Source organism: Pararge aegeria, chromosome 27 (genome assembly GCF_905163445.1).
Source record: "Pararge aegeria chromosome 27, ilParAegt1.1, whole genome shotgun sequence".
NCBI lineage: Eukaryota > Metazoa > Arthropoda > Insecta > Lepidoptera > Nymphalidae > Pararge > Pararge aegeria.
In genome coordinates, this window is record NC_053206.1 from 910,687 (window position 1) to 923,941 (window position 13,255).

The following is a 13,255-nucleotide window of genomic DNA, read 5'->3' on the forward strand; positions in this document are numbered from 1 at the left end:
TGATCGTGCTACAAAGTATCGACTCGTCGCATCACTAGTCGACCGGTCGACCTCACTGCATGGCCGCGACCTACTCCCCGCTGTCGCAACCGCGATCTTGTATGTTCCTCTCACATAATGGTATGCTATCCTGGTACATATTAATACCATACTAGCATATTAACGGGGTTTCGCACGCTTTTAATAAAACTGGCAAAGTGTGAGACGCACTCTTGCACGAGAGGTTCCGTACCTTATGTTATAAGATATTTTTATTTCCCCCACAAGTTAGCCCCCCACTTGGTGGTAAGTGATGATGCAGTCTAAGATGATAGCGGGCTAACCTGTTAGGGAGTATGGTATACAGACCCCTAATCGGTTCCTACGCGACATCGCACCGGAACACTAAATCGCTCGGTCTGCCGAAGCCTCCCACCTGACCAGACCAGAGAAAATTCAGAAATTATAAATTAAAAATTTGCTCCCACCGAGCCTCAAACCCGGGACCTCCTGTTTAAATTCACAGCGCTCAAATTTGCGCCACTCACGGTTGTCATCCATAAAAACGACACAAAAAATAATTCATTTCTTTATTCAATTATTACAAGTCCAATGTCATATAGGTTACATGATTATCATATTTTCAAAAAAGAATGTCAATCTAATCTTTGCCAATGTAACCATATAGCAAATTGTTTATTTTTAAAGTGAATAATATAAATCAATATTCTTACTTCATATTTAATAGAATATGGACTAACATTTGGAATAAATATAAATAAATAAAACATCCAAACAAACAAATAGTAATAAACAGCACTAAGAATCAGTTAGGATTCCCGATTCCTGAACGAAAACTGTAGGTCTTGGTAGGCGGAATGTCAATGTCAGCGGGAAATAAGGGGTATGGAGGGTAGAGGTAAGGAGGATCATCTGTATATTTGAAAAAGTGTCGTCAAAATGTATTAAATTAGGATGGCGCCACATTTGCATCAAGGTAACTCTTAAAAGAAGCGCCAAATATAAATATTGTTAGAGTAGGCTTGAAAAATAAACAAGGAAGTAAGGTTATATTTACCACAATATTTTGTACAACGTAAGTTGTTGAAATTCTCAATAATTAACTACTTTAGTCGATAATGACATTAAATGTTTTAACTCGGCATACTTCAATTCATCTACGATTGCTACATTCATACCATACCCTGTGCATCCACCAGCGCCATTGTGGAGGATTTTTGAACTGTTATTTAGCGCATACAACTGGACACTTTTTCAACTTTTCTCCCATATAAGATGACTCTCCTTACCAATACCCTCCATAATAAGCAAGCATGGTTAAAACTAAAAAGTACAGTTGGTAGAAGTTTAAAAGGTCAGTCTGTTCTCTTACACCTGATTATGAGAAGAAGTAATTGTTAATAAAGGAAAGTAAAACGAACAACCACTTTAATTGCGAGTCATTGAAACGTACTTTCTTACAAACCACAAGTTGCTGACGAGATTGGAGATGAGTACTAACACATTTACATTAAACCTAGTTGCTAGAAGCCGTTATAAGCACCATTGTGACAAAATAATAATCGGTTATAGTTTAGGCATGATAATTAAACTTTATAAAACTATTCAAACCTATTAAGTCGCCAGGTACTATGATAAATTATAAGTACCTGCTTTAAATAAAGCGAAAGCAAAGTATTAGTATGAAAAATGTTTACCTAGAAGGTAACTAAAATAAATCTCGAAGTACAACGTAAATAAATAACTTAAATATGTGCACTGTATTTTATTTATGAGAGCCTAACCCAATGTTTCTAACATATTATAAAATATGACTAAATGTTCTGTGATTACCGGTATCCGTTGTTATTGTCGCACAAAAAGAGAGAAAAGAAACTTTTGTTGCTCCCCCTTATATATTAGGTATTTTCTTCGGCGTTTTACTATGTTGTTGGAGCGGCCACATAAATAAATAAATGTGAAAATTTCAACTGTTTACCCATCACGGTTCATGAGATACAGCGGAGTGACAGACGAACGGACAGCGCAGTCTTAGTAATAGGGTCCTTCTGGATGCGTAACCCTAAAAACAAAAAAAAAACAAAAAGCGAAAATAATAAATACAAAAACAGAAAAGAGGGGATATAAAAAAAACGCAAGTTAAAAAATCCAAAAAATGATTTTAATTTAATTACAACATTAAAATAAACTATTTACAAATATGCTAAATAGCGGGACGACCTGAATTCTTGGTAAAAGATTTTCTCGCTGGCAATGGCGTATCCGTTTTCGAGTATCGAAATACTCGAACGACAGAGTAAAATGGATGTTATTTCATAGTCTTAAAGCTCAAATTTGCTCTAAATTCTCCAGTTAGGGCTTTTAGCAGCATTTCTTAAATAAAAATGGCAAGTACAGGATTTGCGACTCTGAAACGAGTGCCACTATGCTTATTTTACTTTAAAAATAAATAATAAATATGCTACATCGCCATCTAGCCCCACAGTAAGCGTAGCTTGTATTATGGGTACTAAGATGACTGATCAATATTTTTATGAATAATATACATACATGCTTGTAATATACATTTATTTAAATATTTTAAATCTTGTTAGTACGGCAGGGCCGCGGACACTAACTAGATAGAACTACATAATTTGTGGATGAATATAAGACAAATGAATGAAAGATTACAATGATGATACAAACACCCATAACTAAAAAACAGTCATGTTTATCACGCAAACCTTTTACAGTGGTGGGAATCGAACCCACAGCCTTAGACTCGGCTGTATTTGCGAAAACGACACCTCGATAGCGAGCGAGAAAATCTTATACGTCTCCCGGGGCCTCAAAACACATTGTTTCACGTACAACTCTGTATAGATTACACTTTTAAATACTACTGAAGGCCTAGTGTAGGTTCAATTTGTCACAATGTGTCGATATGTGAAGTGAGTGAGCTCACTCACCTGTCATTAGTGCAAGAGAGTGATCACTTTATTTTGGCATGTGGTGTCCAGTACAACTTTATACTGATTAACATAATGGTATTAACTCACTTCTATGTTATATTTTACATGTAATGTACGCATCAAAAATGCCATATATGTGCCTATTTGAATAAAGAAATATTTGACTTTGACTTTGACTTTTGACTTTATCAGATCTAAATTTCCCCCATCTCGTAGATCTCTTCGTAGGTAACATCAGACTGTCTTACAAACTCTCCTCACATAGATATTTTGGCTATTACTAGTTTAATGAGTTAAAGCACATTGTTTCTTACATAACTTGGCATAGATCAAACACATTGTTTCGGTCCTTGACAACTCAACATAGACGTTTAAAAACTATATAAGGTGTTCTATTGAGCTCGTGAAGTGAGTGAGCTCACTCACCTGTGATTAGTGCAAAAGAGTGACCACTATATTTAGACACATAGTGGCTATTACAATTTTATACTGATTAACATGATGTATGCAATTGAATTTTCAGATACACATCTAAATTGCCTCGATCTCGTAGGTAAGATGTTGTATTGCTTTAAATCTGTCACAATGTAACGGCATGTGAAGTGAGTGGACTCACTCACCTGTTATTAGTGCAAAAGAGTGACCACTATATTTAGACACATGGTGTCAATTACAATTTTATACTGATTAGCATAAATGATGTATACATTTGTATTTTCTGATACATATTTATATTTCTTCCATCTCGTAGACCTCTTCGTAGATAACGTCAGACTGTTCAACGTCTTCTTCATACATGGGTATTTCGCTGACCTCCACTTTTATGTTCTCGTACTCAGCCTGTTCTTGATCGTGATCTTGGTAAACCTGGAAAGAATAAAATTTATTCAGTACATCCATATGGGGCCGTTCGAGTATTACGTTAGCACTATAGACGGGCGGGGGGTGTTTGGTTTGGTTATTTTAGATGACATGGGAGGTGGGGGAGGGGGGTCTTGATAGTGATTGCGTCAGCAGTACACATTGTACTGGAATTTTGACCAGGGTAAGCATAAAATAACAAAATCCCCCTCCGTTACCTGTTATATGAAACTGTTAGGGTAGGCAGCGCTTTTGTGCATGTATGAAGTGCCGAACACGTTACGATAGGCTGCAGATGTTGACTCACCTCATGGTAGAATCACTTTACTGTTATAATTATGGTTTAAGCCCACCATACCGCATGGGAGCAGTGTGGTAGGTCTATGCCCTACCGCCTCTACAATGAGTGACGAGGGCTGTGCCCAGCATTGGGACGTTAATAGGCTGCGGATGATGATGACTTACTTCATTGCTTATAATAATAGTTTAAGCCCACCATACCGCATGCGAGCAGTTTCTATGTCCTACCGCCTTGGGACGTTAATAGGCTGCGGATGATGATGACTCACCTCCTGGTAGAATCACTTCACTGCTTAGTTGTTTAAGCCCACCATACCGCATGCGAGCAGTGTAGTGGGTCTATGCTCTACTATGAGTGACGAGGCCTTTGCCCAGCACGTTAATAGGCGATACTCACCTCATGGTAGAATCACTTTACAGCTTATAATAATAGTTTAAGCCCACCATACCGCATCGGAGCAGTGTGGTGGGTCTATGCCCTACCGCCTCTACTATGAGTGACAGACTTTGCCCAGCACGTTAATAGGTGATACTCACCTCATGGTAGACATCACCGTCGCCATCAACATCGCAGTCTTCATACTCTAATTGCTGCACACTGTCCTCATTCGTTTCAATCTTGACCTCCACCTTGTCCCGCGGGTCGTACTCCTTCACTGGACCCCTCACGCGTTCAGGATGGCCGTGCATTGCTGTAACAATATAATAAATAAATAAATAAATATACTATATAATAAATAAATAAATATACTACGACAATACACACAACGCCATCTAGCCCCAATTTAAGCGTAGCTTGTGTTATGGGTACAAAGATGACTGATGAATTTTTTGACGTGACAACGTCTTATAAATTGGTTTGCCGGGTGACACTTCAAGAAACTGCGTTACGCTCCGCTCACGTTATGCGCTCACAATGAGAGCGAGTGAGAGGCACGCGTCCCTTCCACTCGGGCATGGTTAGCCCGCCTAAGAGCGAGAGAAACAGACATAAAAAGTGAAAGGCACGCGTCCCTTTGTAGTTAACGCTGTTTCATTGTACGCAAATGTATTGCAAGTTATTGTATGTATATTTGTATATAAATACGTATGTATGTGTAAAGGTAAAAATAAAATTTTGTTAATATGAAATTCAGTGCGAGATTCTTTGTATAAATTAATGTTTTAAATATAATTCTTTGTATAAATAAATGTTTTAAATTGTTACTATTATTTCATCCTTCTTCCTACTATACGAATGAATATTCACATTAAAATTATTTTACCACTCAAAGTCGTTGTCACGTAAAACTTTCGCCCGTACACCGACTTTACAGGCAACCAATTTTTTTTATAACTAATATACATAAATACATAGAATATACATATAAACACCCAGACACTGAAAAACATTCATGCTCATCACACAAACATTTTCCAGTTGTGGGAATCGAACCCACGGCCTTGGGCTTAGAAAGCAGGGTCGCAGCAAACTGCGCCAATCGGCCGTCACAATATAATATATACAACGTGTTACGAAATTGTATTGAAGGGTGCATAAGTATATATTATTTATTATATATTATTATTATATTATAAATGTCAATGTAAGTTTAATTTTTTTTAGAACTACAACTAAATTGAATGCCACATCAAAGAACAAAATCAAACGCAGACGAAGTCGCGGGCAACAGCTAGTATATACATATAATAAACTTAAAATAAAATATATAGATACTGATAATAATTAATATATACCGATATAATTAATATCAATAATAAATAAATATATATAATATTGTCAAACCACAAATAAAACAGAAGGGAATGGGCATGTTAAAGATCCGAAGATTCAGACAAAAAATCATCTTTGACGAGTTTTTTAAATTTATCTTCTCCCACAGCTTTATAAACTCTCAGAACACAAGCATACACATGGACTGCTATAAGCACGGTAACATAGAATGGGAGAAGTTTACCCCCGTTTATTATACATTACACATAACATATTGTTTCCACTTGTGCACCAGGTGCTCTGGGAGTTGATAAAGCTGTGGGATAATTTTTTTTCTTTCCCCGGAGAGAAAGTTGTCTCCTGCCATGATAGGCCATGCTGGAAAGGAGTATACAAAGTTTTTATAAATTTAAAATGCATATAGATTATCGGTACCGACAGGATTTGAACCTGCGACTCTCGGGCAATCGCGGCCTTTCGCCAATAAAGCTACGGCTCTAGATGCCGAAATTAGTATATGCCTTTCACATCAGTCTTCTAGCGACTGTAGCGTCATCTAGTAGGAAACGTTGCAGTTTCGATCTACTTTTTCAAAGGTCCATATTACAATGAGACACGTTTGAAACAAGAGATGACACATTGCTTTTTTGTATTTTTATAATTTTATTAGTGTTTTTACCTGCACTTGGAGGAATTATCAATTTTATAAATTTAAAATGCATATACAAATTTTCGGAACCGACAGGATTTGAACCTGCTACTCTCGGGCAATCGCGGCCTGAGCGCTTTCACCAATTAAGCTACGGCTCTCCAACCGTCGATGCCGAAATTAGTATATGCCTTTCACATCAGTCTTATAGCGACTGTAGCGTCATCTAGTAGGAAACGTTGCAGTTACGATCTACTTTTTCAAAGGTCAAAAAAAAAAATTATAAAAATATACAAAGAGTAATGAAAAACGAAATATTAAAAAAAAAGTGTGTCAGCTCCGACGCACGACTGGAGTTTACTCCTCAAGAACGATTGTCGAAACATACACAAAAAGAGTTTATTTAACTGAATAAAGATTAATAACACATAAAAGGGTAAATTAAAAATCCTGTGCAATTTATTCACACACGGCGGAAGTGTAACTTCTTAAAAGTAGCCTACGGGAGATTGAGGTGGATGTAGAGTATCAGAACTATTAGGATAAATGTAATGTTTAATATTTAGTTTCCATGGTAACTGGAATAGGAAAAAAAATGTATAATGTTTTCTATCTCACTCTGTCCTATATATTTATGTGTTTGTTTCTTTACCTAGATAATGTTCGGTTTCCTTGGTAACTTGAATACGTAATTTAAACGAAAGCGACGTTGCATGTTCGCGCATCACAGTTGCCGGGCATGCAATGTCGCAAAGCGAAAACGCGACGAGGTCATTCATCAGTAGATTTTACCCCTCACATTTTTCTCATACCGGGCCGGCCTTATATATTAAAATCGATTCTTAAAGAGTAAACTCCAAAAAAAAAAAAAGTTTCCTTGGTAACTTAAATAAGAAAAATAAGTTAATTTAAACGAAAGCGACGTTGCATGTTCGCGCATCACAGTTGCCGGGCATGCAACGTCGCAAAGCGAAAACGCAACGGGTCATTCATCAGTAGATTTTACTTCTCACATTTTTCTCATACAGGGCCGGCCTTATATTTGAAAATCGATTCTTAAGGAGTAAACTCAAAAAAAAAAAAACTTACCTATGTTGCTACGTCTCAGAGCTTGCTTTGCCCGCCTGTTCTTGCTTTTGTATGGTGTCGGCATTTTCAAGTGCACAGTTTTGACGTGCAGCTTCATAGAGTTGGATTGTGTGAAGAATTTCCCACATTGCGGGCATTCGTAAGGTTTTATCCCCGTGTGCACCTAGAAAAGAAAAATCGACATGTATTTAGAAACCTCCTTTAAAAATTATTATTTTTTAAGTGTTTCTTTTTTTTTTTTTTTTTTTTTTTTCAACTACCTGTCAACCGTTGAAGAAATCTTAAATGTCACTTTCAAAAAGTTCTTTCAAATTTGGGGCCCTTGTTTTTTAAAATTTTCACTTTTGGGCAAATGCGTATAAAAAGATATCCATCCCACCTCTTTCATGAATCTGTAAACGGCATTTGCTTCCGAAATAATATATCTTTATCATAGTGCTATTTATAGAAGTTAAAGTCTACAATGAAATATATAAAAATCGTAAAGAGTGCGTCAACAATCGCGATTTTTTTAGAAGCTTACATCCTCAATAAATCTTTTACCATTTTTATTCATATTTATTAGAAATGCATAAAGAAGGTATGTTTGTTATATTTCAGTAATAATCTAGAACCGAACTGTACAAAAATAAGCTAAATTAAAATTAAAGCTCCACACACCGTCACGGTTGGAATTAAAAATGGCGCGTAGACACAGATTCGAACAAGCATTATTTTATATTTTTCTTCTGACATTTGTCATTTTATTGTTGATATGAATGGAAAAGTTATTCAATTTGTCTATGGTCATAAGTTGTTCAAACAAAAGTAAACTCTATCATAAAAATAATGTGGCTTATAATCGTCTGGATGGCAGAGGCCACGGCGGGCACCTGCCGGTAACAAGGTTAATTTTGTGTTTACTTTTTTTTTAATTTAATTCCAAGTTGTTTACACATACTTTGGGTTGTAGCTTAGAACAAAACTTGTTATTATTTATTTTTAAATCTACCTTTAGTTGTTACCTGTTTTGTGTAACTAATAACAATAAATAATAAAAAAAATAGCGTCCTAAGAAGTCGGTTACAAACAGAAAAATCCTATTATAATATTAACGATTACTTAAACGATAAAAAAGCTTGGATGTGAATTGCTCTAACTTCTTAGCTTAATATAAATTAACTGTGAGATAACAAAAAAAAAATACTCAGCTAAGTTTGTTGTAGGCTCTTCTTAGAGCAGGGCGCGTTTGGAACCCTCGTAGCTTTAGGTTTAAGTTGGCGTACGAAGTTATCACCATCCCCTTGCAATTGTGTAAACGTATATGTATGAACGCTTCATAAGTGCCTGTGACAGGCCTACATGAATAAAGAAATTTTGAATTTTAATTTGAATTTAAAGGCGTTGTTTTATTCAAAACGCTATACAGACGTGATGAAAATTCTTTATAGCGTCTGCACAGCATTTTGAATAAAGCATTGGCTAATCTGTGTAAAGCCAGAAGATAAGCTTAACTTACCCTATCGTGTCTCAACAAGGCTGCCTTATTGCTGAATGCCTTGGGACATAGAGGACACTCGTACGGACGCTCGCCCGTGTGCGTGCGTATATGGATCTGTTGGACAAAGATATGAGAATAGTTTAGATACTATAAATAAATAAATAAATATACTACGTCAATACGCCATCTAGCCCCAAAGTAAGCGTAGCTTGTGTTATGGGTACTAAGATAACTGATGAATATTTTTTTATGAATATAATACACTTATAAATACTTATAATATACAGATAATACACCCACTGAAAACCATTAGTGTTCATCACATTTTTTTTCCATTTGTGGGAATCGAACCCACGGCCTTGGACTCAGAAAGCAGGGTCGCTGCCCACTGAGCCAACCGGCTGTCTAAACGGACAAAGATATGGAAATATTTTAGGTACTTTAACACTGTATGGTGCAATAAATTGTTTTATTATTTACTAGATGTGTCCTGCGGCTTCGCCCGCTTAATTTTGGGAGGCAGCGTACTGCTACATAGTCTACACCTATAGTCATATATGAGATTTTTACTTTTTTTCACAAACATTTTTTCATCATACGTAATTTTTTTTTCAATGAAAAGTATACTACAATTATTTCTAATACCTCCAAGAATACGTATAAAAAGTTTCATGAAGATCGGTTCAGTAGTTTTCGCGCGAAAGCGTAACAAACAAACAAACAAACTTACATTCACATTTATAATATTAGTAGGGATTCCACTAAAACTGTGCCCGTCTCCTGCAATCCCACCTGATGTTAGAGATGTATTTAACTAAAGCCATAATCCTACAAGGTTTCTACGCGACATCGTACCACGTCGTAGCTGCAAGTCTTTGTCGGTAGGGGGATTTAGGGTGGTAACTAGCCACGGCCGAAGCCTCCCACCAGACCAGAACAGATGATTTTTACTTTGACTACAATCTTTCTCATTGGGAGAGAAAAGAATCGTCTTCATCATAACTGTGAACGAGTCGTTCATGGTTGATGATGGATCAATGAGAGAATATAAAAAAATAACAAAGTTTCCGAAAAATGCCAATTTTTTCACCTTACGTCTGATCTGCGCAGTGGGTCCCTGCTTTCTGAGTCTTAGGCCGTGGGTTCGATTCCCGCATCAGGAAAATGTTTGTGTGATGAACAAGGCGATGTGTGTATTGTAGTAGTATAAAAAAAAAAAAAAAATTGGTTCAGCGCCACAGGCGGAATTGCAACCGGGCAAAGTCAGGGGGGGGGGGGGGGGTTTTTGTGGGTCTAACTATAACAATGTTTATGTACCTGCAGGAATAGAGGCATAGTGAAGGTCTTGGGGCACATGGTACATTGGTACGGCCTCTCCCCGGTGTGAACCCTCTGGTGATAACGTAACGCTGCGTTCGACTGGAAAAAAGGAAGAGGAATCTATAAATCTTGTTAAAATTAATTCATTTGTTAACTTTCATTATTATTCTTATTATATTTATGAACTACACGAACAATATGTATAATTTTTTTTTTTTAAATTAGCGTATAAAGATTGAAAAGTGAGAAACACTAATAATAATGCTAACAACAACAAAAAGAAAAAAATTAGTAAAACCAAAAAAAAAAAAATACACACAAATTCCAGTTTTATTCCAATCATCTGCAAATATGTCTGTATGTGCAGTTAGAAGACTCCATCAAAAGTTTGTTTAAAGCGGACAGTGGGCGTGGTATCGGGGATCTAGCGCGAGACAAGTAACTGTAGTTAATAGGCGCATATATGCAGCAATACAATCTATTTTTCCCGCAAAAATTTTGCATATAGTAACCAGTTGATCACAAGCTCGTTGTGTGTGTCCCTGTAGAAATTTACTATGAGTATGTACGGCTAAGTTTGTTGTTGTCTTCTTCTTCACTGCTGGACATAGGTCTTTTGCAGGGAGTTCCAAATTCCACGGTTCTGTGCCGCTTGGATCCAGCGGCTACCTGCGACGCGCTAGAGGTACAATGAACAAAATACACCAAGTGCCTGCAATAATAACAAAATACGCCTGTAATAAATACAATAAAAAAAAAACATTTATTCCAAGTAGGCCTTATGTAAGCACTTTTGAAATGTAAAGTCTGTCTGTTTGTAGTGACAAGTTTGGAAGTCAGATTCTAACGAGAAGAGAGAAGAGTGAGAAACTCAGTTGCTCTTTTAAAACATCATCCTTTTACAATCATTATTCAGTCTTGAACGGTGAAGGATAACATCGTGAGGAAACCTGCATACCAGTTCTCCATTATGTTCTCGAAGGCGTGAGGTGTCCACCAATCTAGACTGGGCCAGCGTGGTGGACCTTAACCCCTTCTCATTGTGGGAGGAGACCCGTGCTCTGTAGTGGGCCGGTAATGCCTTGAACGATGATGATGATGATTCGGTCTTGTGAGAGATGAAGTGTTCTTCCAAGCAACCTTTTCATTATGAAATTCTTCAATTGTATAATAACCTCATATTAGTACATGGTTTTTTAACACATTGTTTAAACTTATGTATTGGTAGTAAGCGTGAAGTCACACAAGAGACCTGTTTTGAGCACAAAAGATCCTGGAAGGTCGTAGTGCATCCGCTGAAGCGGGCCTCATTACAATATAGATAGAAGCGTAAAGTCAAGTATCTGGGCCAAGTTTTGAGACCATGAGCGATACCAACTGCTCCAGCTCATAATGATGGGCAAAGTAGAGGGCAAACGACGTGTTGGGAGGAGGAAGAAGTCATGTTTGCACAACATCCGTGAATGGACCAATATTGTAAGTGTGGAAACATTGTTTCGCTTGAAGCAAGACCGCGAGAAGTTTGCTGAGCTGACAGCCAACCTCCAGTACTCTCTCTCTCCAGGCACAAAAAGAGAGAGAGAGTAATGAGAGAATCATGTTATAGATCATATGCTTGAATTACTTGGGTACCTTTCACAGAGGGCACTAATTTATGACTATATCTAGTAAGTTGATTGTTTTATTCCATTTTATTGTTTATGTTATGGAGTGAACAAGAAAAATTTAAGATACTCACTGCATATCTCTTGCCACAGACTTCACACACGATGTTTTTGCAGGTGAAGTATCTCTTTTTGTTTGGAGATGGGTTTTTCGGCTCACGCTTGGCTCTGACATTCCTTGAGTGAACTTGTAGGTGGATAAGGCACAACTTCTCAGTCGGGAAGATCTTATCGCACTGAAAAAAAAAAAAAAAATTAAGATATATTATGGCCATAATTTGATATGTTTGTTATTGTATCTAACAAAAAGCTCTTAGTTTGTATGAAAGCTGTAAAAAGGCTACATTACAAAGTGTAAATTGAAGCTCAGTACCTCGTTAAATTATACGTGCATATTACTTAAGATTTAGAGGTTATAAAAACACAATTTAAAAAAAAACTTCAAAATATTACATTACAGAAATAGGTCGCGAAATCATAGAATACAAATCATCGTAAAATCTCCCGCCAAAGCCTCCAAAAGGTCAATAAATAATGGCGCTGTTTAGAATAGATATTGTAATAAATGTACATACCGTACTGCATTGGTATTCATTTCTTTCGATACTCGGAGTTTTGTGTTCACTCTCTAAATGTAATTGAAGACCTTCTTCTGTTGGAAATGTATCTCCGCACTCACAGATAATATAGTGGATGCTCACAAAGGAACAGTAAAAATTATTCATTTTATCGCCACAGATTACTAAGTGATTACTTGGACTATCAAATATCAAATACAGAATATTTTTTCCTGTGCTAACGTGGCCGTGGCGCCATGACAATATCTGTGGAACGCGTCATATTCTAGTGTTGCGTTGTGTCGCCTGAGCTATGTGGTGATATCGATTATTAAAATCGATTGCATAAAAGATGCAATCGATGAAAGGCAGAAATATTATAAATAGTTTTTTTTCAATTAAATAGACAGAGATTTTGTAAGGACTGTTTTTTATATATTATTTAAAAATAATTTTATATTATATTTTAATATATGGTTGTGGTGGTGTTGTGCGTATGCATGAAATATAAAATAAGTAAATTGTTTAGTGATGATTTTTACGTTTTTAGTCACGATGGCCAGAGTTCGATTGTTAAATGTGTTCACGGGTTCATATCAACTAAGTAACGGTGCAGATCTACACAATGTATCAGTGGTAAAAGCAAAAAGAAGAAATTGATGTCATA

At 36.6% G+C, this 13,255-nt stretch overlaps 1 protein-coding gene across 3 annotated transcripts; it reads right to left on the reverse strand.

Annotated features, from left to right (window-relative positions):
• Positions 1-1,808: 1,808 nt before the first annotated feature.
• On the reverse strand, positions 1,809-12,838 carry LOC120635822 (zinc finger protein 709-like). Of its 3 annotated transcripts, none has more exons than XR_005659306.1 (8): positions 12,607-12,838; positions 12,106-12,267; positions 10,365-10,466; positions 9,066-9,161; positions 7,568-7,730; positions 4,653-4,807; positions 3,575-3,821; positions 1,809-2,062 (listed from the first exon to the last, which is right to left on the reverse strand). XR_005659306.1 is itself a non-coding variant. In XM_039906988.1 (8 exons), exons 1-7 carry the CDS (start codon positions 12,754-12,756, stop codon positions 3,684-3,686), a joined length of 966 nt encoding a protein of 321 aa, XP_039762922.1. In that variant the 5' UTR covers positions 12,757-12,838; the 3' UTR covers positions 1,809-2,062; positions 3,662-3,683. The 3 variants fall into 3 exon arrangements, 2 of the variants coding, with proteins under 2 accessions (XP_039762922.1, XP_039762921.1); XM_039906988.1 differs by having other exon boundaries at positions 3,662-3,821; XM_039906987.1 differs by lacking the exon at positions 1,809-2,062 and having other exon boundaries at positions 2,609-3,821.
• Positions 12,839-13,255: the final 417 nt, after the last annotated feature.

Bases quoted from the DNA above. Each gene is read 5' to 3' on its own strand.
- LOC120635822 (XM_039906988.1), bottom strand. From the start codon at position 12,756: ATGAATAATTTTTACTGTTCCTTTGTGAGCATCCACTATATTATCTGT. The intron at 9,162-10,364 runs GTACATAAACAT...TTTGTCCAACAG, and splicing joins CTATGCCTCTATTCCTGCAG to ATCCATATACGCACGCACAC. The intron at 7,731-9,065 runs GTAAGTTAAGCT...TTTCTTTTCTAG, and splicing joins CCTTGTTGAGACACGATAGG to GTGCACACGGGGATAAAACC.